Genomic DNA, 26,255 nt, shown 5'->3' on the forward strand with positions numbered 1-26,255 from the left:
CGCCGGCGACATTCTCCGTGCATTTTCAAATTAATCAGATTCAAATCGGTTGTTTTTCCCTACGTCATAGCTTCCAACCGGTTTTCCGCGGGGCGACCGTTGAAAATAATCGCGTTACTTTCGCTCGATCAGTACTGCGTCGCCGAGCGAAAATCGTCAATCGTGGCCGCGTCTTCCCGGTGCCGGAATCTCTCGACGTCCACCTCTCGCCCACCTACCCTGGTGCCGGCCCTTACCTCGCCGATTGAGCGCGCCGAAGGAGAATGAACGAGACGGCACGAGCAGCAATATGCAGATTTAACGTTGCGAGTGACCTTTGTCGGTCGTTGCACGTCCCGTCAGATAGCTCGGGTGCTCTTGCACTCGGTTCCGCTGCAGATCGGTGCATACCAGAACCGGCACTGCGCGGGAGGAAGGCGGCAGAGGGAGGGGAGCCGCGCGCGGGGGCTACCGATCTCTCATCAGCGGCCGTTCGCTTTATCCACCGAGGTCCGAGTAGGAGCCGATTAAGGAGTCGACGCTCGCCCTTCGTTCTCTTCCTCCCTTCCTCTCTCTGCCGCCACTTCGCCGAATGAGTTATCGATCGCGGGTTTGAGCCTCTTTGTCGGAAGAAGTAACCGAGAGGTGTTCGGTCGGTCAGCGCGCAGCTTCACCAGCCGGTCCCTTGGGCGGAACCAGCGGCGTTCTTCCTTTTCTCAGACGCCGGCCGACCCGTGAGTATTCGCGAGCGATACTTTCGCTCCTTTGTGCTATATTCGCGAGATCATCGAGAGTGGAGCGAGGTGTGATCGCTCTTGTACCGTCAACGCTTCAACGGTCGTTCCCCTAATCGATTAGAGGCTAGAGCTCGGCCTTAACGAGGTAACATAATTAATCCTTAATAAGTTAGCGTGTTGTCGGGCAGACGGAGAACGCTTAGTCACCCGAGAACTGGACGCGTGCCTCCGGAGCCTCGGAGATCGGCGAGAGGAGAGAGGTCGGTAATCGCACGGCGCGTCCGTCAACGTGCCTCACGTTTTCCAAATGTGCGATCCCCTCGTAGAAGAGCTCGTTCGATCGCCGGCAACGTGCACGGCCGATCACGTTTCGGCCTCCTCTCCGTGCGCGCCCCCGACGCGGCTCTCGCCTCCTCGTCACCTGCGTCACCTTCTCCCGCGCGACTCGCTCCTCTCGCTCCTCTTCCTCCTCCGCAATCCAGTTTGTTTTATGGCGGAGGGAAAGTGGCGCGCCCATCATCCGGTAAACTGCGCGCAGCATCCTCGCGATAGCGCGCGAGTCTCCGCGCGACCGAGCCTTCCCGCCGTGTGCGAAAGCGCGTGACTTATTCGCGCGAATTTTCAGCCGGATCTCGCGCGGGACGCGCGCACCTGGTCTCGCGCGTCCCGAACAACTTAACGTCTCTCGCGCGTTTTACGTACCGATTTTCCACGCTTTAAAGTCGTCTGGGATCCTCCTCGGGCTGTGCCGGACGCAGACATCTATATAGTACACTAATTGCGAACCGCACTGCACATCCGTGTAATTTTGCACACTTTATGCAGTCACTTTTTGCGCATTTGTAATTCACACGTGGTACTAATCTTATTTTATACACGTGAGTGTATATAAATTTACTTTAATACGTATTGTTATATAATATATATTATATGATATTTATTCCGCACACAAGTATACGATGTATAGATTTATTATAAGTAATTTTTACATAGTATGTAAAAAAGTTATGTATATAAAATCGTAGTATTAACACGCGTACAAATGCGTGAAAAGTAGCTGCATGTAAAATTACACCCTTGGATTTGCGGTGTGCGTTCCTGCCACTGTTGCCCAAAAACATGTATACATAATGCGGCACGCGCAATAAGAACCGCTCATATGTTTAATGCTATTTTATATACTTCCATGTAAATAGATACTTGTAAGTAGTATTTCTAAACGACAACAAGCATAAATAAATATAAACAGGGATTAGGAACATATCGGATAATTTTGTTTGTTTTTTTCTAACACTATGTGTGCTCCAGTCCTTATACTGTACACTCATTCTGCCACTGCTTATATATAACAGTATTTTTACATAAGGAGAACAATAGGAGTGCGCAGTCTAGTGTATAACATAGATGTCTGTGGCTGAACGTGTTTTTCCTTTCGTAACAGCGCGCCTCCGACGAGAAGAGGAGAGGAAAGAATAGTCGCGACTACAAGTCACAGTTCAAGATAAGAAAGAGAAGTTATTGTTCAATCGCGAGAGAGAGAGATATATGCGAAGACGTCTCGCGTCAAGTACATCTGATTGCGTGTGCAGATGCGTTCGCAATCAGATAATAGTGACTAGATACGTAATTGATTAGATAAGCTTGATTAGATAAGCGCGTTTAACGTGGACAATGCGGTATAACTTTTATCACACTTCGCGGAGAAAATGATTATTGTTAATTTCGTTATCGATATACACCGATAGCTTATTTTCTCGTTCCGGTTGCGCGTCTTCGTCTTTTGCCCTCGCGAAAGTCGATTGGTTGCCCCCTCGTTCGGGCCGTTTCTCAATCGTGTCCTCGAGAACGAGCGAGCAAGCGAGCGAGCCTCCCGCCAGGCAAACGTAACCTGAAAAAAAGGATCGCATCGGCAATTTCGCGTCGGCATCACCGCGATCGCGAACGATGAATACAAACCGACGAGTCGGCCGATTTTACGGCCGGTGAAAATCAGATTCCCGCCCTGACACGCGCTGTCTCTTTCCAATTATCGTTGAAAAATGTAAAAGTTTCAACTTCACGTCAGGTTCGTCGCCGAGTGAGAATATGTTTGACGGAGAAAACGTACGATACGTACCGATGTTTCCCGATCTATTGGAATATTCTTCGCTTTGGTCTTCAAGTGTTGGCACAAGAGGACGAAATATAAACATTTCTCGCCGAGCAATTCTTCTAAAGTAGCCTTACAAGAGGTCAAAGAGTATTTCGACGATTGGAACTTGTTGGCCTGGGTCTCGTCGAACGGCCAGTAGGTCGATAGGAAATTGAGCTCTCTCTTTTTTTTTTTTTTTCCTTTTCATCTTTCTTCAGTTTATCCCGAGCTCGGGCACGTACCAAATAAATTGAATTCGGCCCGCAGAGGCGCGATCGATGTATATAAACTCGCACGTGATTGGCGCAGGCGAGCGATAGCTCGCACGTGAGCCGAGGTGAGCGCACATACAGGATACTCGTAAGGTGAGCCAAGAAGGCCAACGTGTGCGTAAGGGCAACGGGTCGTCGGTGTGTGTGTGCGCGGGGATATTAGAAATACACTCATATGATCGTTCTCTCGTGACTAAAAACACGACTTACTTCGAAGGAACTGATCGGTTGCGCAGGATTTCCATTTATTCATAATAAATATAAATGTATGAAAATATTGTGATATTTTTAGATTAATAATTTAGCGATAAATTTGTCGTGAGTCGTGACCTAAAGTCATGTACAGATGTCCGTGATATTTTTATTTAACGTATAACAACATTTACGAATTTAAATTGAAAGAATGTCAATAAATTACAAAGCGGGCGACTCAGTCAGTAAAAGTCAGGAGACCCGTGGGATCAGGTAGACACGTAACTTTTTATACTACAAGTCAACGAAAAGGGCGCTTTCATGAGAATAAATTCCTCCTCGCATTGGCGCAGAGTGTAAAAATTGTTAAGCATCTCGCGGTAAAATTTTTATCTTTACTCTTATCAACATCATAAATTTCATATTCATTTCATATTCATATTCAATTTTCCTTGTAAGCTACATAATTTTCAATACAAGCGTCTACATTACATGTTGAATGTATCGTAATTATCGGACCGTGCAAAAATCTTTAGCATTCTCATTTGTGTGAGAATGCTAAAATGAGAGTGTGCCTGGTGTTGGTAAAACGATACGGCTTACTTTCTACTTAAAAATCTCAAATTTCTTTAAACAAATAATAAATTTGCCGAATGAGTGGAACATGAGACTAAAAACTTGAACTCTATTCTACTGTCTCTGTTCCATTGTCGTTCGTCGCTGTATCGCAGGACAAATCTTCGCTGTCGCAGCACGACGTGGTTGTCATTTGGTAGTCAAACGATCCGGGGATCACTTTCAATAATAGTCTCGCGTGGCGACATTTAGTTCGAAACCGTGGCCGTTGTCACATCGTGTGTTTCTTTCAATACCAGTAGTGGACGTGCAATTGCAGTTTCTTCGTGCACATTTTATCGTGTCAATAAAATATTGTCCATATTTATGTTTGCGTGTATTTTTCTAATGAAATTTTAGATCTCTTCTCTCTTCCTCATTATAGATTAAAATTTCTTTCATAATTCTCGTTCAACGAATTCACATCTTGAACAAAACGAGCAGACTGTATGACTACCATATTTTTACGGTGATCATCCACTGTTTGCAGATTTGGTAAGTTCTGTTCGACGTTACATATGTTGTTGACACGGATTTTTCGGCCAAGCTTTGTCCTTCCAAAGTTTTCCACAAGTAGAAATTTAGTACCGAGCGATCTTGAAGGCTAAACAATTGGTTCTCCTCGACCTATTCATCTTTGAGGATAACGATCATTCGACCATTGGCGCACTTGAAGTTGGAGTTAACATTCATTATCTTCAGTCATCTCAGGCGGTAAACACAACTCGAGCATGAACAAATTGGATAAACATCGCAGATCTATTCCTATCTCTATTCTTATCGTGCTAATAACAAGTCCGTTATCGTTTCGTGTTTGTATCTCATATTTCCGCAATAATTTTTCAATAAAGCTTTAAATAACTTTTGCCTGTATAAAATGTTTCCTTTTTTAGTCATAGAACATGAGAGAAGTTAAGTTTCGCCGGGAAAATCCTGGAATATCGTATTTATGAATACATATAAATCACACGTTCGTTTGAAAGTACATCTATCTACGAAGATCGCAAAGAAAATGCAACATTCTCGCAATCATTTACCTTAAATTATCCGTGAAAGCCGGAACATTTACTTTCCATTAGACGCGTAAGGGTTAATTTACATCGCGGTTGGCTCGTGCAAAAATATGAAATGCCACAACCGCTGAACATTTGCGAGAGCCGAAGTGTGTTGACGGGTATAAAAATTCAAGTGGCGCGCCATCGCGAATAAGTAAGCTTCCTCGATCCATTGGCGATTCGCCGGCACGTGTTTGATCACGTGTCGGCCTATATCACACGGAATCGTTCCTCGTCCTCTTCACGATTGCACGTGACTCTGTCTCTTGATAATGAGATAAGTTCATACGTCTACGCTCGCCGTAGGCGCAGAGAAAGGTGTTTATCATTCATTTCTGCCGCTGCCATTCCTGGAAGTTGCAATCGCGTTCCCTCAATTAGAATACGTTTACAACCACCACACACGCATGCACGGACCGCGCGCGCACATCCTTTCTATACGCGAGGCATTTACGTAATTTATTACGTCCGTGTAACGGCGCGTATCTTGCTTACGAGATAATCGCGAAGAAGTTTCCCACCTTCGCGGCGATAGCGAATAGTTCGATTATAGAGTCATTATCTCTTACTGGCGTCTTTGTCACTGGCGATTACACTTGCTGTACGTCGGCACGCGGATGTGCTCGACGAAATGATTCCGTGCGACGAATACATTTTTCTAGAAAGATACAAATAGTGTATAAACTATGACAGTGATGTAACATGCCACTTTGGCGGAGCAGAAAAATCTATCATTATTTTTCTTTCCTTCATTTGCAGGCATTACAGCGACGCTTTAACCTGCCGTTCCCTTTAAACGTTAAACAATTCCTAATACAGTACAATGACATCCCTAATATACGTCACTCTCGGTATTTCATGCTTCCTAATTTTCATTTATACTCTTCGCAAAAATCGCAAAACCTTTCGCCTCCCCCCGGGACCACTTGGCATCCCTCTCCTCGGCTATCTACCGTGGCTAGATCCCAAGAATCCCCACGTGTCGTTGACGAGTCTTGCGAGGAAATACGGACCGCTTTGTGGACTCCGAATGGGCTCGGTGTACACGATCCTGTTGTCGGATCCTCGGCTGATAAGACAGGCCTTTGCTAAGGACGCGTTTGCTGGCAGGGCTCCACTCTATTTGACGCACGGAATGATGCAGGGATACGGTGAGTAACTTTTTCTGCTGTCAAGCGAGTATAAAGACCTAGTAACATATTTCGTTTGCCATTAAGTGAGAGAGAGAGAGAGAGAGACGGGTGACCTATATAATTTTGCGGGACGGTAAGAAAGTGATCCTATTATTCTACATGATTACTAGTCGCGTCCTTTTTGACCTCCTCCCCTCTTCCCCTGCGATCTAATATATATAATTTAAGTAACCCGTGAAAAGATAAAGAAACCCTGACGTATGGCGTGTCGTACGCTTGTGGCGAACACGAGTCGTGAAACTCGCGCGCGAGCGCGTGCGATTGCGACTCGCCGGGAGAGAACCGGTAACAATGGGGCGTCCAGTCACAATGGAAGGGCACCGCCGGTCGTTGTAGGACGTAACGGTTCCTCTAACGAAGGAAGTCCCGTGGCCGTGGGCCGACTAACCTACTAAACAGCTGAAAAATCTACTTGCCGCCTGGCGGTGCCTTAGGATCCACAAAAAGCTGACCGTCTCGGCCGTTTCTCGTGGAGAGGAAACGAGGTCGGCCCGACTCGTCGGCCGTTGTTGGAGGATTTAGAGAGCTTCCGGGTGGTGTACGTCACCGTCTGCAGTCGGTAAAATCGCCGACCTACAAGCATTCTTCCGCGTTAACCCGACGTGTACGTACAGTGAAAGTCTCTTTGAAGAGACCTCGCCCGGGTGTAAACGAGAAATGAATTTCTTTCGGCGGCGACGGCGCATCGTGTTTGCTCGCGATGCCGTTCTAACTGCTCTCCAGGCATTTCCGAGAAGTCATTAGAGAATTCGCTCGAAAGTAACTTCCCTCAGTGACCGTGCAAAATCGGTTTCTTCTTTGGATTTCCGGCCGTTACGTAACCCCGTATAATCCTTCTTTCTTCTCTTTTCTTTTTCGAGGCTGCGTGATTCGCGCCTCAAGTGAAGCGACGCCGTCTCGACATCACTGTCGGGCCATTTCATCTTCCGCTTCTTCGAAGCTCCTTCGATTCTGGTGTGACACTCAGGGAGAAAATCCGTGAACCGAAGCGAATACCTCTGCGATGTACAAATGTAGTCGCTCGAGACCTCATTGGGATATCACAACGTACGGTCAGTCACAGAAAGGTCGCAACACTCCTTTTTATTTAAGTCTCGGAACGCATCCAACAGGAGAATTAATCGTCTTAGTAATTCTCAGGGGACACATTTGCCTATCGGATACGAGATTGCGAAACTCATAAAAAAAGTGTTGCGACCTTTTTGTGACCGACCATATCGAGACACGGCCGAGGTGGTCACCAAGGGGAATAGAATACAGCTAGTCAGCCTACGATACGGCTTCGAGATAACGAGGACTCTAAATCCAGATGCCGTTACGATTTTCGATTTACGCTCAACGTTACTGATTGTCGCGTGCACACGCTTGATAGCGGCTCTTCTTCGTACGAAGGATCGCTCCGTTATTTGTAATGTATGGAACGTTGAGAATATAATGCTTGGTGGTATCGGAGAGTGTCGCACCTCGCTGTGAGCCTCTTAGTTGCTCCCGCAGGAACACTCAAGTTCAACAAGTTTCATCGATGATAACCACGATGTAACCACGACGGTTACGTACAATTCAGGCTTATTTAATTAAATACGAACTATTGGGATTAATATGCGCTATTGAAGTATGTATCGTGCTCGAGGAATATTCATATGCATATAAAGTCGCCGATCTAATTGATCCAGTCGAACGAATCCAGACAGCACGCATTTTTAGATTAGCCCGGCTTGTCATTTTCCGGTTAACTTGTGGTTTGAGCTTATATATGTAACCTGATGATAATGTAAAACTTATATTTTCCCATTCATGGTTAATCATCAATTTAATGATCAACCATCAATAGAAAAACACAATTTTTGCATTACCATCAGATTAAGTTTAAACCACGAGTTAACCGGGCCTAAATCTTAAGGACGTCCAAAAGACATCTGGTATTTCGACATCTCTCAGAGGAACGTTTTTGAGACTTTTCCAGAAATTTATGCTGTCTATCGAGGTAATCGTTACTGCTCGTCATTCGGTTACCCTCCCCCCCTTCTATATACGCGGCGCCGCCTTTGTTTCCAGATGGAAATAGGGTTACTCGAACGGTCGTAAGTTTCGGCCGGCGTGTCTGAAAATTCGCCGGCAAGGCCACGAATTCCGTCGGCGACGACGGCTGCGCCGTGGCGGAGCCGAGCCGTGCCGTGCCGTGCCGAGCAGAGCGGGACGATAATTTCACGGCAAAGTGTACCACGGGACCCGGTGGTACCTTACACCTCGTTTCGAAAGCTCCCATCCTCTCGTTCGCGATCTGCCGTCGTCTTCGGTGCGTTCCCCTCTCTCTCTCTCTCTCTTGTGCGCGCGCGCTCCCCCCGTACCTCGTGTGCCCCCCTTCTGCCCTCTTGCGCCCTCCTCCCCCTTTTTTCTTCGATGCTCGCTGCATGCACGCGCGTGTGCGTGAGCCTTCGGCGATGTTTACGAGGCGCCATGCCTCCGAGTCAACGGCCCCGTGATTTCTCCATTCATTTCTTTCGCGCTATCGCCGCCGATCTTTTACAAACGCGCCTATCTAGCGGGCGGATAAGCGGCTCGCATGCACCACACGAGTCGTCATCGTGATGTCGATTTCGCCGTCGTGAATTCGAGCTCGGTCTTAGAGAACACGCAAATTCGGCCGGACGTTTGCTTCCTACCGCTATTTTTCTGCGGTTGCAAGCCAGCAAGCTCGGCGAAAGCCGTTCATCTACCTCAAGATTCAAACACGACGCTCAATGTCGAGGAGGAAATTGAAATTTAACTTGGTTCTCGAGCTTATTAATTCAGTCTGAAGAACAACAGCGGAAAGTCTATCGGTAGCAATTTTTATTTGACGATCGTGTCGGTGAATTCAAGCGGCCACTTTTGTCGGACGGAGTAACAGTAGTAATTTTTGAACTACATGCTTTTATGAATTATGAGATTCTCGCTTGGACATAATTTTGTAGGATTTTGTTGCTGGAAGATGTTCGATCCACGCCGTAGTTTCACATAACGAGAGAGGTGAGAGAGGTCAAATAGACTACATTTTTCTTACCAAATTTTGGAAAAATTATAGAGAAAGAGGAATTCTCGAAGATGGGAAAAAATTAATATTCAGATGCGACGAACGAAGTCATTTCAATCTGAACGCACCGGGCGAATTGTGAGGAACGGCGGATTCGTGACGTGCGATTAATTTAGTGCGGCCCTTTGCCGCGTGCACTCTCGAGACATTGAGGCGCTTCTGGTACCTTTCACAAGAGACTCCTGCGTCTAGGTAGTCTTCCTCCACTCCTCATGGATGCCCCTCCAGGAGATCCAGAAAAGATCCTCCCGCTGTGAGTCTCCTTTCTTTCTCTCTACCGGTGTAAAGCCTGGTGGGGTGATCCTAGCCACGCCTCCATCAACAGGTACCGTCCGTAGGTACGCATTTTGTGATACCTGGAGTTTCATTAAGCATAGACCAGCTATGAGCGTTCGTGAGGAAAGGGAGACTTTGAGGAGTCTAACGTGCGTCCCAAGTGATGAAACTCGGGATTAGTCGGACGAGCAGCTGCCAGGCGAACTCTTTCTACTTCGATGCGCGCCACCACGCGTTGAAGTCCCCCACATCGAAGCCACCGGAAGACGCGTGTCGTTCTCCGCGAGTTTCCCGACGAGTGCTACGTCGTAAAGCCTCCGCATGGGAACGTCCGTGACGCGTTACGTTAGTGTCTTAGCAGAATGGCTGACTTGTAATTTTCAAACAATGTTCCATGTCACGAATCTTTGTCTAAATTATTTTTTCTTTACTTTTTTTTTTATTATACAGCGATTTGTCATCGATCACGAACAGAATGGCTTTTCACTTTAAAACTCCAGACACAACACAGTCATTGTGCGTTACTTAAGACAAAAACTTAAGGCATAAAACGTTGTCTTGAACTGATAAGCTGACTTATTATACAAGTTATATAAGTCGTATGTCGCTGTCGTATATCGGAACGCAGTCGATGGTCCGATGACAGAATTTATTTTTCGAAAACGAGTTCCCTCATTCAACCATCTGCTGCATTCCGACAGCGACAAACGACTTATTGTGTAACAGACTTAAATCAGCCATTTTGCTAAAGCCTTTATGTTAAATGTTCGTCGTAAACTTGTACAATGAACTTAGGTTAACATACAAAGAAAATCGTAACGCAACAAAAGCGTGTTCATGCGTGGTTATGAAATCCTTGTGTAAGGATTGTCTCCTTTATTCTCTCTCTCTCTCATAACGTTGACATCATAATTATTAACTCTATAAAAAATATATAAAATGTAGGAAATTCGCGGAGCATTCATGCACTATCGTGCATTAAATTCCTATTAATTCCTATTAATAATGACAAAGATGGAAACTCGAACGCGTTCGAAATTTTCAATATCTCTCAAAATTCCCGGTACAACATTAAAAATTTGCCAGCAAGTGAACGAGTTATAGTTGCGCGGTAAGACTAACGTCCACATCTCCAGGTGTGTGATTTGGACTCTCCGTGTCTTTCGATCGTTTACGTTCCACCGTTGTGCCGAATAATGCCGTAAGTAACTACTATTGTGCCACGAAATTTCACGAACTACGCCGTGAATCGGCGATGGTATCGGCGCATACATACACGAGGGATTCGTACGGGGAAGAATATCGACTTGGGCGGCGCGTGCCTTCTGACGACGCAACCCGTGATTATCCGACAGCGCGTTTACACGCGCCTTTATGGGCGCGCTCACATTTCTTATGCGGTCGGCAAACTGGTTGCCCCGTCACGATGGATAATGTCGTGCGTAATAGCGTTAATTTATTATAGAGCGCACCGGTGCCGATAACGTGCGCCGTCTGTGCGTATAAACACATTATGCAATTTTCTATATCGCACGTCGCACTGCCGGATCGGCCAATTCACGTCCGCTCAACTCGTAGAATTCTCTGTTGCAATCCGTTGATCGCGTATCTGCAAAAATACAACGTGAAAAGGAACAAAGATAAGATAACCGACTGTATCCTGTAGTAAAAGGATTCTTGCGTGTCAGGCATTCTTCTTGATCGATGATCGCGTGGAATTTATGCTGCTGATAAAATTCCAGCCACGCTTCGCTATTATTCATTCAAATCATCGGCACAGGATATAGTTGGATATCGACATGAAAAATATTCCACAATGATGGCATTTCTCAGAACAGGCGTACCGATCGTTCTAGGAAGTGGTTCTGAGCGAAACCTATTATAACGAATCAAATGCATTCGCGTTCGTGCACAATGGGAAGGATAAGGTTGATTTTCACTATCTGTCCAGACAACGGCTAACAAACATCCATCAGACGAACTGCAGTCTACCGGCCGGCGTAAAAGTGTTTATTAGCATCTTTTAAAATGTTTAACGATTATATGTCGTGAACATTATTTTATTATTTATTTATTATATATATATTTATATACAGTCTGTCTAATCTTTATCGGTTGGATGTTGGATTGTGGCTACAAATTAATACCCCGCATTGTTAAAGACAAAGAAAATTTCTCAGCACGAATAATATTTTATCGACATTTACCATCCTCTAGCAAGAAATAATTATTCGCAATTTCGTTATTTTGCCTTACCCATATTTCGAATGGATTTGTTACGATAATTAGCATGCGATTTTGCTCAAGCTATACGTTAGTTTCTGTTTGTGAATATTTCATACTAATGCAAAAGTGTTTTAACAAAGGATTAACAGATTCTTATCTGTCGCTGTCTCGGCGAATAGTAAGAATCAACCCTAAGACGGGTCGGAAATGCCGTGAATACCGTCGGTGCTCAGGTAACGGAGAACGATCGGCAAAGTGCCGGCGGTGCGGACCAAAGTATTAATAGGCTTCTGGGAAACGAACCGAAAGTGAGAGTAACGTTAATCCTTATAAGACACGTCTCACCGAAGATACCAGGAAATCGTCAGCTATTTCCAGCGTAGTTAAATTAAATCCTGGAATAATAGTGCATTTATGGGATCGCGTGTTATATGTGTGTGTGTGTGTGTGTGTGTGTGTGTGTGATTGCAAAATTTCTTACCGTGTAAACAAGAAATTTATTTCCGCGGAAATTTCGAAGAAATTTCTTTACAGACGGTGGATTTCTCTTCTTCGGACATCTTCCGCTTCTCTCTGAAAATATGTTAATATTATTCTGTAACAGGGAACACAATGTCAACATAGGAGGAAAAATGAGATTAATAGATTTTGGATCCTAGAAAATTCAGATTTACAGATTTCGCGATGCGAGGAAATCGTTCATTGACAGTATTAATTCTAACAACGCATAATGCAAATATCGGATAAATATCGTGACTGCTCGGGAAGCCGGTTACGAATCGGCACCGTTGCGACCGTAGCCCAGGTTAGAGAACGATCAAGTGGACTGTAAGGTATCGTGTTATTCCTTGTACAGTCAGGGCAAGGTGTGCCGGTGAGTGACGAGGCGGAGACGTGATCTTGGAGAACAATAGATCACCGCCGCTACTCTCGTTACCGCGCGGTGCATCGACCTGCATCGCGGTGATCGTCAAAAGTGTCTGGACGCGATGGCGTTGGCCTTTAAGCGGGTCGACGAAACCTGAAATCCTCGGCGTCCTTGATGCTGCCGCTGCTACACGGACGGCACCGTCGCCGCTAATTTCGGCCGATAAAAGAAACGACCGTTCTGCGTCACGATTCGCTTTTATAATATCGCGCTTCGCGCTTAAACTCGAGTGTATCCTTTGACGAGAACGCGCACCTCGATTTTGGGATATGAGATCGTTTACAGTCGCTTGTACGCCAATATTACGCCAGGACCACGCTCGAGCGGTCTCCCCGAGAGAGAGAGAGAGAGATTTTGCTCGAGAAATGCGAGCGAGCGTGCACGGAGGCGCGCGATTCGACTGTGTCTAAAAATACCGATCTCGTCGGATTTTTACTCCGAGTGTATATCCGCCGATCGAATAAAACTGGGATACACGCGCGGCCACGGAGGATAGGTCGTCAGATCTTCTGAATTCGATTGAGCTCCACGTAGACTCCTATTATGCGGCTTCGAAAAAGGCGAGCACAGGCAGATGATCTACATCGTTGTGGAAAAGTCGCAGCTCCGATCGGTAATCAGACTCGGCATACCACAGCACTGACTCAACTGCGATGCAGTCAGGCGCGCGTGTAAAATCAATATTACAAGCGAGCTCCCAAGCGAGACTATTCCCGTTTGGCGTATTACAAACGCGTAATACTGACGTAAGATGTCCGCGATTTTCCTGACGGCTTGTTTTCCTCCTTCGAGCGCGGCTGGGTGTGGGTGGAATTTCATTTTTTTCCCCTCACGGCGATCGTGCTCGCCACGCAGTACCCTTGACGCCGACGAACTTGCGCGTGTCTCTCTCTCTCTCTCTTTCTCTCATACATTTTACGTAATTACTAAGGCATATCGATTAATTTTACAACTGCAGACAATTTGTCATATTCGATCTAACAATCAGAAATTGGCCACGTCCGAGAATTCTCGAACATCTGGAAACATTTAAGAGAAATTCAGGGCAAACGAGAGTCACCGAGAAATAAATTAATTTGTGCCTCGAAGTGTCGAAGAAAAGAAAAACACGTTTGAAGTTTCGCGTTAATTTCTTTCAAGCCACCGAGCGACGTTAATTAACAATTCGACGGATAATCGGGGCCGAATCTCAATTGCTTATCCGCAAGCGGAATCCCTCTTAACTGATGATCGAGCATCGACGAGGCGAGTTTGATGAGCCCCGGCTCCTCCTTCGGGGTCCATTATTCTTTTTCCCGTTTTCGTAACGAACGGTTCATCCGCGATTGGGTAGGTTAGGTACGTCAGAACGAGCCGGGAACCGGCCGCGACTCGCACCAATACGAAGGACTCTCACTTTTATCGGTCTCCTTGAAGGAAGTTCTCCCGGTCGTCGACGGTTCTGCTCTGCATCTGCGGGGAATTACAGTTAGCTCTGCAAGGACGGGCCGACGGCCTCTCCCATTAAGAGCGACAGAGCGCTGCACGGACGACCGGCGTTCACATCGGCGACCTGTCACGACCTACGCGCCCGAAGGTCGCCGATGATCGCTCCAGGAGTCCTCCCTCCAGTTTTCCCGTTCGCGCAATTAATTGAGACCCGCGGAATCCCCTGCGAAAAAATCGGTCCCGGTCGCACTTCGATCAAGTCCTATTTCACGGATCCGACTGTGGAACTTCTTGGATTCGCAGGACAGCATTTTCATGGGAAATCCGAGGTCCCCGATAATCCAGTCACTTCGGGACTCGCAGCGACGCGTTAAGAAAAGAACGCACCTTCGATTCTTGAAAGCGCGACAACGTTAGCGTACGCAACGTTCACAGAATGATCCTGACCGTCTTGATTTAAGGAGAGCGATCTTCAGCTTTCCATTGCTAATCGACGTTCGTCGAGCCGAGTACATCCCATCTGATTGATTCGACTGTCGAATCTGACGGTCGGAAAGTTACTCGCTATTAGCAACTCGATCGAGCGCATCGCAACGACGCGAGTTGCAACATACGCTCGAACGTAACGAGGAGAACTTCCGAATCTCCCTACCAGCGCCTTCTTCGGAAATCTTACGTGCAGTCCCGTGCGATCATTATCGGATAGTCATACGTGGACTGACCGGGAGCGCGCTTATCCCGGTATTTTAATGCCGCGGCGTGAAACGCGCGATCGATCGACCGGCTGTATTTGGACGTACGGCTATCGCGTGTCGCCTTCTTCTCGCGCGCTGCATTCATCGGCTTTTTGCCGGTGGTCGAGGTGGAATGACCGGCCCTGAAACGTTCGGACGCATATATGCATTATCTGCGTCTCTCGTCCGGTTTATTTCTGGCGGTTCGCGAATTCGTGTGCGCGCCTCCTCGCCGAGTCCGAGTGATGTCATCTCCTGAAATCACCGCGGCGGGGTGTTTAGTTGCGTAAGAATCGGCCGGCAAGGAGAGCTCATTGTCCGTAGCTGCGCATCGCGTCAGCATCGCGCGGATGCATCGCGAAGTTGAAGCACTGTGCGCGCGCCTCGCGAAGTTGCGAAGAATTATTCAGCGTTACGCTCGCGGAATAACAAAACCGTACTTGCCCGCCGCCTGCCGTTGCTTTCTTTCTTCCTCTCTCTTTCTTCGTTTATACGGGATATTTCGATGTAATTTAGAGAGTGTTGAATTTTGCGTTACGTGACGTTCAGCTTCGCATTTTACAGCGATTTATAACGCCTCCTAATTGGGACGGTATCGCTTCGCATCCTGCAAAGATAAGCAAAGTAAAGATATGCAAGGAGACTGATGCGTTTTCAGCTACGAAGCAATCACGGGGCAATGATAAAGCGTTTAAAGCCAGCGCGGCGCACGATGTGCTTGTTTTCGCGCTGGATCGTTTGCTGGACGGAGGTATCGCGTTCTGATCGGTGATTAAGAAGTAATGAATGCAAAGAAGAGATTCTTCGAGTCGCGCGGGAAGAAGTTCGTAAAGATAACAAAGATAACAGTTGCGTGTGACGTTTCTACGGAGGGGACACGAGGAGCGGAACGTTCGAAAGTTCGGCCATAAGTGTCGCGATATTTTATCTCTCGCCGGTTGACACGATTTTCAAGATCGATCGACCGCCGATGAGAGAGATTAATGCACACACGGCGCGCCTGCGATCCCGGAAAGTTTTTTGACGTCATTTAAATACGACACTGACCTATCGGCGGCCTTTCGGGACAAGCTGTGAATGATAAATAACGTCGCAAACACTACGCGTGCTAACCTATTTGTAGCCCGTGCCGGCGTTGCTTCTCCGCTCGCGATGAACCCTATAAATTCGCAAAAACGCCCGTGGCTGCCGGCACGCGGAATTCCTCTTCCCGGCGGAAGCGTTCCCGCCGAAAATCCGCCGGCTAGGATCCCCTTTCTTCCGCTTCGCGCGCTGGCCGAATAGACGGCGCCGATCTGATCGCGCAAATTAAAAGGGAGAATAAAGATACAGAATGAAAAAAAAAGGGAAGAGAGAGAGAGAGAGAGAGAGAAAACAGCGTCTGACAAATTGCGCGCCAAAGATCTCGATCTGTATTCCCGCGGCGGGCCGACCTCGATAATCTCATTGAGCGATAATCAGGATTCCGAGATCATTCTCGCGACGCTCGCGTGTGTGATCTGGCTGCAAAATTGACGAAGTAGATGCACACGTACGGCACACCTTCGTCGCGGCGGCGAAGGTGCCCCCAAGCTCCGTCGCGAAGTCCCCGTCTCTCCTCCTCGTAACGAAGATCACTCTTGAATTTTTCTCTCAGCCTCGGCCAAACGAGCCGCTATCGTTATCGTTATATCACCGGAGTTGGTGCGCCTCCGCGATGGTGCCTCGCACGTAGGTGCGACCGGGCAAATATTTGTCCGATTGCATCGCACTCGGCGACCGGTAAATACCAACGACCTAATGCGGCTTCTTCGCCGATGCCGGACGGCTTCTTCCGCCACAACAGTGGCGCGAAAATCACGCCCAGTCGATGATCGATCGATCGTTCCGCCGATCGCGCGATTCTTTTCATTAGCATTTCGCTTGAAATGACAGGCAGCGCTCGCGTGCGGACGGAAGGTAATCGGGAGAGCGCGACCGAAGGGAACGGACGAGGTGACGTTTTGCGAAATAGAAGGTACTCACCGCGGACGGTGCGTCGACACGGAGCACTCCGTGTCGCTATCGCCGTCATCTTTAATCAACCATCACGATCGCTATTAATCGACGATCACCGTGCCGCCTGGATTATCTCGCGAATGCGCGCGCGCGAACGCAGGACGAACGGTGAGTGGGTGCGGTGAGAGATTATTGTTTATTCATTCGAGGATTATCCTTCGGCGAGTTCAGTGGCTGCGCCTACTTACGGAATGACGGTAATCCTCTCGCTATTTTTTATACCCTCCCACCAAGCGCTCTGCTCGAGCTTCTACGCAGGAGGGAACGCGACTGAGGCGCGTTCGGGTGGCGGCTTATTTATGACCGTGCGACTAAGGCGCGACGAGAATCGCCTTCCCGAAAAAATAAAAAAAAATAAAAGACGGAAAGAGAGGAAGAGAGGGACGAGGAGGAGGGAGAGAAAGGTAACATAATTTATTAGGATATTAGAGTGATCTCCCCTTAAGAGCGCTACGAGAAATTAATAAATGGGTTTGAGCAATTCTATAGTTCACAATTATTGACTTGATTATAATAGCATATATATATTTACTTTACTCAGCTATGTCAATGCGTATATACGTGTAAATTAGAAGAGACAAGGAACAGTGAGAAAGGTGCAAAGAAACAGAAGGAAATCTAGCACCGATTCCGAGTCCAAATTTTGGCCCTGTGTCAAACTTTAATTTTAAACCTTTAATTCTACAACATAGTAGGAGCTAATAAGAAAATAGGTTCATTTTCAATTCGAGTAATATAATGAAAACTCTACTTGGATCCTGATGATCTCTCACATTTTCGTTTTCGCTATTTTAACGTCAAAATAGGTTGTTGAAAGTAACATTAAAATCCAATCTGGAAAATTATAGAAATAAAGAGAAGTTAAAAAATATATATCAGTATCATCGAAGTAGGTTTTTATTAATCTACAGGCGCAAACTATCCTTAAGAACATCAGAGTAGCGTCAAAATTTCGATTCAGGATCCCTGCGGTATGATATGCGCTCTTATATTGACCAGAGATAGTGTAGTATTTGCTACTCAGCTTGGACCGTTTGAAAGAGGCTTAAGGTATTTAAAGTATATGACCTGTAGAATCTGGAGGGAACGTAGAACTGGAAATTTGGCATCTCAGTTGCTAAAATAGGATTTTATGAGGGAAGCCACCTTGCGAAGATCCTTTGCGACAGGTGGAAAAATACTAATACAACTTTCGGTTTGCTGTCTATGAGAGAGAGAGAGAGAGAGAGAATGAGAGAGGTAGAGAATCAGAGAGAAAAGAAAAATCCCTTCCAAGTTTTCACAAGCGTTTCTTTATCCTCGCAGGTCTCATTTGTGCGGAAGGTGATCTCTGGAAAGATCAAAGAAGATTCGTAGCAGGATGCCTAAAGAATCTCGGCATGGTAAAGTTTGGCACAAGGAGGGACAAGATGGAAGAGAGGATTCTCGCGACCGTGAACGAATGCATATCGGTATATTATTGACTACGATATTTCACGCAAGGCCGTCGTGTCATTAAATTTCACTGTGAAAGAAAAAAAGAACGCAAAAAATATGCCGATATAACCGAATATAGTTTCACGAGGAATATTCGCGCTGCGAATGATAAACTCACACGAGAATTCGCAGGTTACTCGTGTTACGATGCAACTGAACTTATCTTTCGGAAATGTCATCGCATTTAATGAAGCTATCAATTTCCATGGCATTTCGACGCTCATCGGTTCGCTCGGGTATTTAAATACAGAAACAATTATTGCGCGATGTCACGCGAAAGGAGCAAGAATTTCTGCCCGATAATTCTCGTTATATACGCGTATATTCTCTAAATTTCCCGAAGTGGAATTTTACTCAGAACGAGTGAAAGAAGTGGCAATATTTTCACTCAATGAATAGTGAAAATACTGCCGCTCGAAATCACAAGAATGGATGTTTCACTCAAACTTACGGCGGATTTCGACTCCATATGAACGAATGTTTCGACCAATTAGAGTGAATACTTTCCTATGACGACGGAACACATCGGATTCACTGTTCGATTTCGAATGAAATTATTCACTCTACGATTCAGAATGGAGAATTCACTCCGTATGAGTGAAAAATCACTCGGAGTGATTCGCTGGCCACTGATTTTAAAAATTTCACTCGAGGGAGTTTAGAGAGTAAGTTTCGCGAGGAGATACCTTTGCACGTTTCCCGAAGGGGTTTCACATTAGCTGAGTTGTCAGTGTGCACGTCGAAAATAAAGCGGATATGGACGATACAGAAATCCCTTATTGATGTCTCAGAAACTAAGAAGTCGCGCGACGGTCGACGGTATCGACCCACTGGAGACGCTTCATCACTGCATGGGTAATTTGATGAACGACCTCGTCTTCGGCAAAGTTTACCAGGAGGATGACGAGGTGTGGAGGTGGCTGAGGCACTTGCAGGAAGAAGGAGTCAAGCACATCGGAGTCGCAGGGCCGCTGAATTTTTTGCCGTTTCTCAGGTACATCCTTGACAAAGATCCTTCGGGCCTTCCCGGCCCGCGACGGAGTCGGTTCGCGCGATATGCTTCGCGCCTCGCTAACGAAAGATAAACCTGATTATGTCAGCGTGGAAAACGCCGAGCAAATTGATTCGCACGGCTAATTAAGACGTCAATGATATGAGGATGATTCATTTCGCGTCTGACATGCAAATGCCATAATGTTTTCCATCGGAAGCGGCGTTTCTTGTGACGATAAGTTCGCAAGGATAAGCAATCGTTTCTTTTTTTGTACTGTACATCGACGACAGTCGCACAGGTGATACGATAAATCGAAGTAAACAATACCGGGAAATATAAATCTTTGTGAGGAAAAAATAATGCGTAGAATAACTTCTGTTTGAATGCGTTGAATTTGCATTGATCAAGCAAGTATTGAAAGGAACAATCGATGAAATGTCCTTAGACCGAAGGTTGCGATTGTAAAATCAAATTGTCCTGATTCGCCTGACTATATAGATTTTTGCCACGATACGGCAAGGTGATGGAGTCGCTGATCGATGGCAAGCTAAAGTCACACCGTTTGTACGAAACAATCATCGACGAGCATCGTGCGCGACGTGAAAAGGTGGACAGCTTTCTCGCGGCTTTCGACGAGGAAATGAGGAACAGGACCGACGCGGGCAATGCTGGATACTTCACGCGACCGCAGTTCTATCATCTGTTGGCCGATCTTTTCGGCGCCGGCGTCGATACTACTCTGACTACTCTTCGTTGGCTCCTGCTCTTCGTGGCGGTGCATCCAGACGAGCAAGTACGCTTGTGCTCCTCAAATTACATCGTAACTTTGTAAAATGCGAGCAGGCGTCATCTCGTCGTTCGACGCCTCGTCGCACGATCCCTTCGTGATCTGCACGTGTCTTTTGTTTCCGCAGAAAAAGATTCAGGATGAGATGAGCGAACTTTTGGGACAAAGACAGCCCGGTTTGACGGATAGACCTGCTTTGATTCGACTGGAGGCGGCCATCTCGGAGATACAAAGATTGCGAAGTGTCACCCCGGTTGGGATTCCTCACGGTACAACGCAGGTAACCACCAGCTGAGCTGAGCAAAAAAGTTTACGACAACATTGCCCGCAACTTTTTTCCTTCAATAATGCCTGAAATAGTTTGAAATAAAATGTAAACGAAGGTCAACTACAAGGCAAGTGAGAGACTGATGTATAAACAACTATATTGACATAAACAATTGCTTCATCTACACAGAGAAAAACAGAGGTCGGACAAATACGTATACTAAAGATACCTTTTTCTCTGTGTATGTACAGTTACAACCGTTTATATCAATACAGTCGTTTATCGGCGTTAGGCCTATTATTTGCCTTCTTGTCATCTTGATTTTTACATTGAAATAATTCGTTGCTAAATAATTTGTTTTCTTTTCGCGAAAATCAATGGTGTATCTGAGCATAATTGGTGATTAACCGTAGAGGTCTTCTTTGCCGATAAATCGTGGCTAAATCTTACATGGTTGACATAAAGAATAGGAATGGAGATGAACTCGAAACGGTTCGCGCATTTAGGACACACAAATAGGCGACTACGATGTACCAAAAGGCACGATGGTCATCCCGTTGCAATGGGCTATTCATACGGATCCTTCTTACTGGCACGAGCCGCTCCGCTTTAAACCCGAGAGATTTATCGCGCAGGATGGAAGTATCGCCAGGCCGGAAGCCTTCTTGCCTTTTCAAGCGGGTAAGTTTGCACGCGAGGAGATATAAGGGGAAAAGAAAAGATGGAAATAAAAGATAATCAGAAGCGCACAGAGCTCCTCGTTCAATGTGTCGTTGCTGTTTTTTGCGGTATGCGCAGGCAAACGTATGTGCGTCGGCGACGAACTGGCCCGGATGATATTGTACCTGTTCGCTGCGAAAATACTTCGCTCGTTCGTTATCTCGGCACCGTCCGACGCGTGCATCGATCTCGACGGCGAATGTGGGATCACCCTGGTTCCGAAACCGCATCGGTTGGTTTTTACGTCGCGCGAATAAATTTACATACATTCGCAAACAGCGATATTTTCTCATACGTATGACATGTTATGCGACACTCTCTAAAAATGCTTGAGAATACATATAACACACACATACACATATCATCACACGCACACATACATACGTACACATACATACATACGTACACATGCATACACACACACATATATATATATATATGTACGCTTTTTTTTCGCTTGATATAAGTATTTGTATTAGATTCAATTGAGAAAATGATTCCGATACTCACCTCGTTAGATCTCACTCCTCCAATATCTCTTTTATTATTTGATATACTTTGTACTTTTTTTGTAAGAAATATACAAATAAACGTCGCGATTGCGAAGCCCGACAGTTGAATTTCACCACCGCCGCCGAGTATTTCGGTCGACCGACATTAAAAGAAACGCTTTGATTAAAGCGCGAGGTGAGCCGCGAGAAAATATCTGCCCCGTGGAAATGGAGCGGAATTTATTCGCGCGCGCACACCTCGCTCGTATATTTTATATTCGCGAAGAGCGTCGACGCGGTCTTTTTTTTTCCTTCACGCGCATTCCCGATACGGAGGCATAAAAAGCCGTTAAAATGTCAGCCGCTGTTACATCGGGAAATGATTTTACATAAACTATGCCGCCTGTCTTCGCGTCGCTCCCTCCTCCCTCGGACTCTCTTCTTCTTCTTCTTCTTCTCGCGCGCCATACGCACGGAGATTCGTGAGATTCCGCTTGAAGTTATGCAACGCGCGTTTTTTTCTCACAATATAGCGGCCTTGGTTGAACTATAATCGCGCGCACCGTTCACCCACCGCCGAATTTGGATGCGTTTCCTCCTCCTACGAGTCGCATCGAGAGGCGCAAAAACACCGCGGAGAAAACAACTCCCGGGATGGGTTTTCGTCCGAAAGGTCGAGGCTCTGCCTCGATGCACGCATCCGAAGGTCTCTTCCTGCTTTTTTTCTTACCTACGTGCTAATTCACTCGTGCATTTTAGCGTTGTTAATGCCGTTTTGCTCGACAGCATAATGTACGACGCGCGGGATTGCGTAACCGGCGCAAAAAAATTCGCTCGTAAATCAATCGATCTCGCAGCTCGCTCGCCGGACTTGCTTCTCTGCGGCGTGCTTCGCTCGACTGTCACTTGTTTTTTCAAGTGCAAGCAACGAAAGCTGACGAGACAGCTCTTTTGCGCGTTAACGGCTGAACAATTAAACGAGCTCGCGCGACAACGGTGAATGTAAATTTCATCCCGGAGATGGAGCAAGCGTACGAGCGCGTATGAAACGTGGCGCAAACATCGGCGGATGTTGAGCCGCAAAGTGATCTCGATTCTCATCTGGAAAGCGCCGATTAACTTCTAATATCTCTCTCGGCTCGACGTCGACCGCACGACGAAATCGCGTCGCGCAACTTTAATCCGGAGAAAGACGGACGCGTTCGTTCCCCGTATATAAAGCCGCTCTATCAGCATACTTTCAACTTTGTGTGCCGGGTAGTAAAAAAAAGAAAAAGGAAAGGAAGAAAATAAGAAACGCCTCCTCTTCCTACCTCGTCGAGGCGAACCTTCGGGAGCAACGGTTCTTCAAACTTTCTTCACCGTTTTCGCTGCTACGCTGCGGGCCAGGTGACGCTCGACCGACTCTCCGGAGTCGAGAAGAAGAAACCACGAAAAGAAGTCGCGTATCAAAGCCCGAGGTAAAGGAAGGAAAAAAAGAAGGAAGAAGAAGGGACCGTTCGCGGCGAAGAGCCAAGCAACGCGCCACGTGTCGCGGCCGCACACATGTGACGCAACCTGCACCATGTGATACCTACCTGCATTTTCACGTGCACGATATTGCAGGAAACGCGCCATTATCAGTGTACGTCCCCGGGACGGTACCGGTGGCCGGCCGAGCTGACCTTACGTAACTTGTGTGCGGTTTGGGGCCACTTGACTTTCGTGTCATTAACCTTACCCGGCGTAATGTACCCGGCGACGATATATTTCGTTAGAAACTCAGGACGCGCGAGTTTCTCTTATGTAAGCGCTCGCGCGAAGCGAAGCGCTCGTACCCCGTTCTGCAAGCGCTCTCCGCGGTGCCGCGTGAATTTTACTATTACTGTCGTACTCGCGGCCCCTGCCGATGTGGATGGATGGGAACGAAGCATGTGAAAAATCGAGAAATCTCGCGAACCGCCTCGGGAATCGCCGAAAGCTCGGGAGCGAATGAACGCTTCCAATTGACGGAACAACTCGATAGCGAATATCCGAGAGATACGTACGCGCGTCGACTTGACAAATGATCATTTTCAGGTGGAAATGATATTCGTGTGCTTTCACTGGCAAAAAAATCATAGTTATTTTCGGCGCCAAGCATAATCCTTTTTCGAATGTGTTTGACCACAAAAATAGTCGAGAGAGCCATTTCTGCGGTAAGTGTTACTACAATGTCTCTGATAATGATCTTACGCGCGAGTTGCTGCTACCGTAAAATCTGCTCGATGCCGAAAACAACGATAATTTTCTATGAGTGTCGACACACAGCGGAAGTTCCACCTCGCGAGAGAGACGAGATGAGTTTCCCCGAGTATCGAGATAATCTCGCCGCGAGAATCTATGGAAATAAAAGTCTTTTGGACGGCGACTCGGACGATACAACCGACACGAATACAACGCGATCCAAATTGCTTATTCTAATTTATTAATTAATGCACAAATATATAGCACAAATATATTCACACTCGTACGTATTTACATCTCACGAGAACATTCTAACGAAGGATACAAGTTGGAGTTCTTGGATGGCATTAATTTGGCTCGATTACGGCCTTTTTCGTAATCCAGCGGGATCTCGTGTCCACTTCTCGTGATGCTATTTTTGGACGCAGCATCCTAGAATGTCCGACTATAGAAATTAAAAAAAAAAAAGTGTCCTACCAAACGCGAGAGCGGTCCAGTGGAAGAGAAAGCTAGGTCCTCTTTCGTAGGCCCCGAGCAAGAGTTCTCGGTGTACCGAGAGCGACGACAGAGGAAGGGACGAACGCGCCCGCTCAGATCAGAGATCAGAGTCGAAGGCCGATGGTGCAGCCGAAGAACCAGAAGTCTTTCCTTTTTCTTCTTTCCTTCTCTTTTTTTTTCTTCTTTCGCTCGTCTTCAAGGATCCGGTTTTCGTGTGTATGTGTGCCTGCAGTTTCCAGACGAAATTTTTCGCGGGAACGATCGATGAAGAATTCGATTTCTCGGAATACTCCACCGAGCGTCCGCCGAGCGTCCGCCACCGTCGAGGATTGCGACGTACACCCGTTCGGACATTCGACAAGGCGAGCCTCTGTGAAGTTCTCACGTAGCGCATCGGCACGGTGATACGCGAAGAATTATCTCGTCTTGTGATGAAGAAATGGCGGCGACAAATAAAAGGGTCTTAAACCAATCGTGTGTCGCGACACCCTGTACACTGGAATCCGCCTCCCCCCCCCTCCCCCCGATTTCAATTCGCGCGATGGTGGCGGGGTGACTGAAAGAAATCGACCACGGGGACTCCCACAGTTATCTTAACTGAAAAACATTTTTATTTGATAGAAAAAAAAAACATCAAATAACACAGGTTTGCGATCGACGGGTGAACACAATGCGGTACTTCCGAATCGGTAGAACTCGTGCATGATGCGGTAGGACCCAGTGGAGGTCCTATCGGGTATTCTCGAACGACGGAGCTTTATCGGACACGGCGCCGATCCCGCCGGTCGTTTGAGTACTAAGTAAAGGGTAAGGCACAATGTTGACGTCTCGAAGTCGAGCGCCTCTCGGGGGACGGGATCGGCGTCGGCGCTGCGCTCGTCGCTTCTAGGATGCACAGCCTGGGATACCTTTGGGAAATCGGACGTCACAATGAGTCGTCGACCGTGTATCCCGGATGTCTTGGATTCACAGCCTTTGCCCGCACTCGCACCCGAGCCGATCGGTAGATATCGAACGGTGCCGATATAATCCATCCTATTTCCGACCAGGCGTCGCGCGCCGCGCCCCGCCGGATGGCAAATGTCGCAACGGAATCTGTCGGCGACTTTCACGAAAATCGTTCCCGGTCCGGTTCGGTGCGCGGACAGTGCGTTCGATCGGTGCGACCGATCGCCTCCCCCTCCGCTCGTGTCGCTCGAGGAGCCGGTAGTTTTGTCGTTAGAAAACGCTGACGCCGCGTCGATATCGACGGGTGGTCTCGGGTGCGAGGGCAGTCGTCTCTCGCCTTCTCGTCTTGGTAGGCACGCGATTCGTCTCGTCGACCGGCTATTAAATCATTAAATACACACACACGGCAAACGCATGCTCACGCATGATCATTTGTGATGAATCTATGTCATCTATATACACATATGGGCATACACACATGGATATACGCTCGCGCACGCACGCACGCACGTGCACACACACACACACACATATATCTTCCTCGCTCGTACATAGTCTTACTGACATTCTCTCACTTCTTTTTCTCTATCTTAACGACGGTATATTGCTACGTTGATGTGAACGAAAGAGGTGCATCGAGCAACAAGCTGCCACCCTCGTTCGTCCGTGGAGATCTACGGCGAGTCGGCGGCGTTCTGGATCGTGACGCTGGTTTCGTCAGGTCGCGTATGCCCGAATTAACGACCGACGTCACTCGCCGGGAAACGCGAAGTCGCCTGTCGAAACCGTTTGACACGCCGAGATCGCGTCGATCTCGCCGATCTAGTGACTAAGCGTGAATAAATATCTGGCGAGGAGTAAGGGGCGAGGAGGAGAAGAGGAGCTGGGGAGGGGGAGAAGAAGAAGAAGCAGGCATAAAAAGTAACGTTCGCGGAGCGTTATAAATAAATACTCGTGGGAGAGGATGTGGGGACGAACGAGCGGTTGAAGTA

The 26,255-nt window shown here is 47.1% G+C and overlaps 1 protein-coding gene across 10 annotated transcripts in view; it reads left to right on the forward strand.

Annotated features, from left to right (window-relative positions):
• The window catches only part of LOC106747463 (cytochrome P450 306a1), a 204,458-nt gene extending 182,725 nt beyond the window's left edge, over positions 1 to 21,733 (forward strand). For 2 of the 10 annotated variants that reach the window (XM_014625010.1, XM_014625011.1), the window contains exons 7-13: positions 5,741 to 6,132; positions 18,182 to 18,327; positions 19,144 to 19,346; positions 19,845 to 20,139; positions 20,261 to 20,413; positions 20,908 to 21,082; positions 21,200 to 21,378. In XM_014625010.1, the coding sequence (XP_014480496.1) occupies positions 5,805 to 6,132; positions 18,182 to 18,327; positions 19,144 to 19,346; positions 19,845 to 20,139; positions 20,261 to 20,413; positions 20,908 to 21,082; positions 21,200 to 21,378 (1,479 nt within the window). In that variant the 5' untranslated portion in view covers positions 5,741 to 5,804. The other 8 variants (XM_014625009.1, XM_014625012.1, XM_014625008.1 and 5 more) reach the window with 8 other exon arrangements.
• Positions 21,734 to 26,255: the final 4,522 nt, after the last annotated feature.

Source organism: Dinoponera quadriceps, unplaced genomic scaffold, assembly GCF_001313825.1.
Source record: "Dinoponera quadriceps isolate SergipeBrazil2010 unplaced genomic scaffold, ASM131382v1 scaffold1750, whole genome shotgun sequence".
NCBI classification, from domain to species: Eukaryota; Metazoa; Arthropoda; class Insecta; order Hymenoptera; family Formicidae; genus Dinoponera; species Dinoponera quadriceps.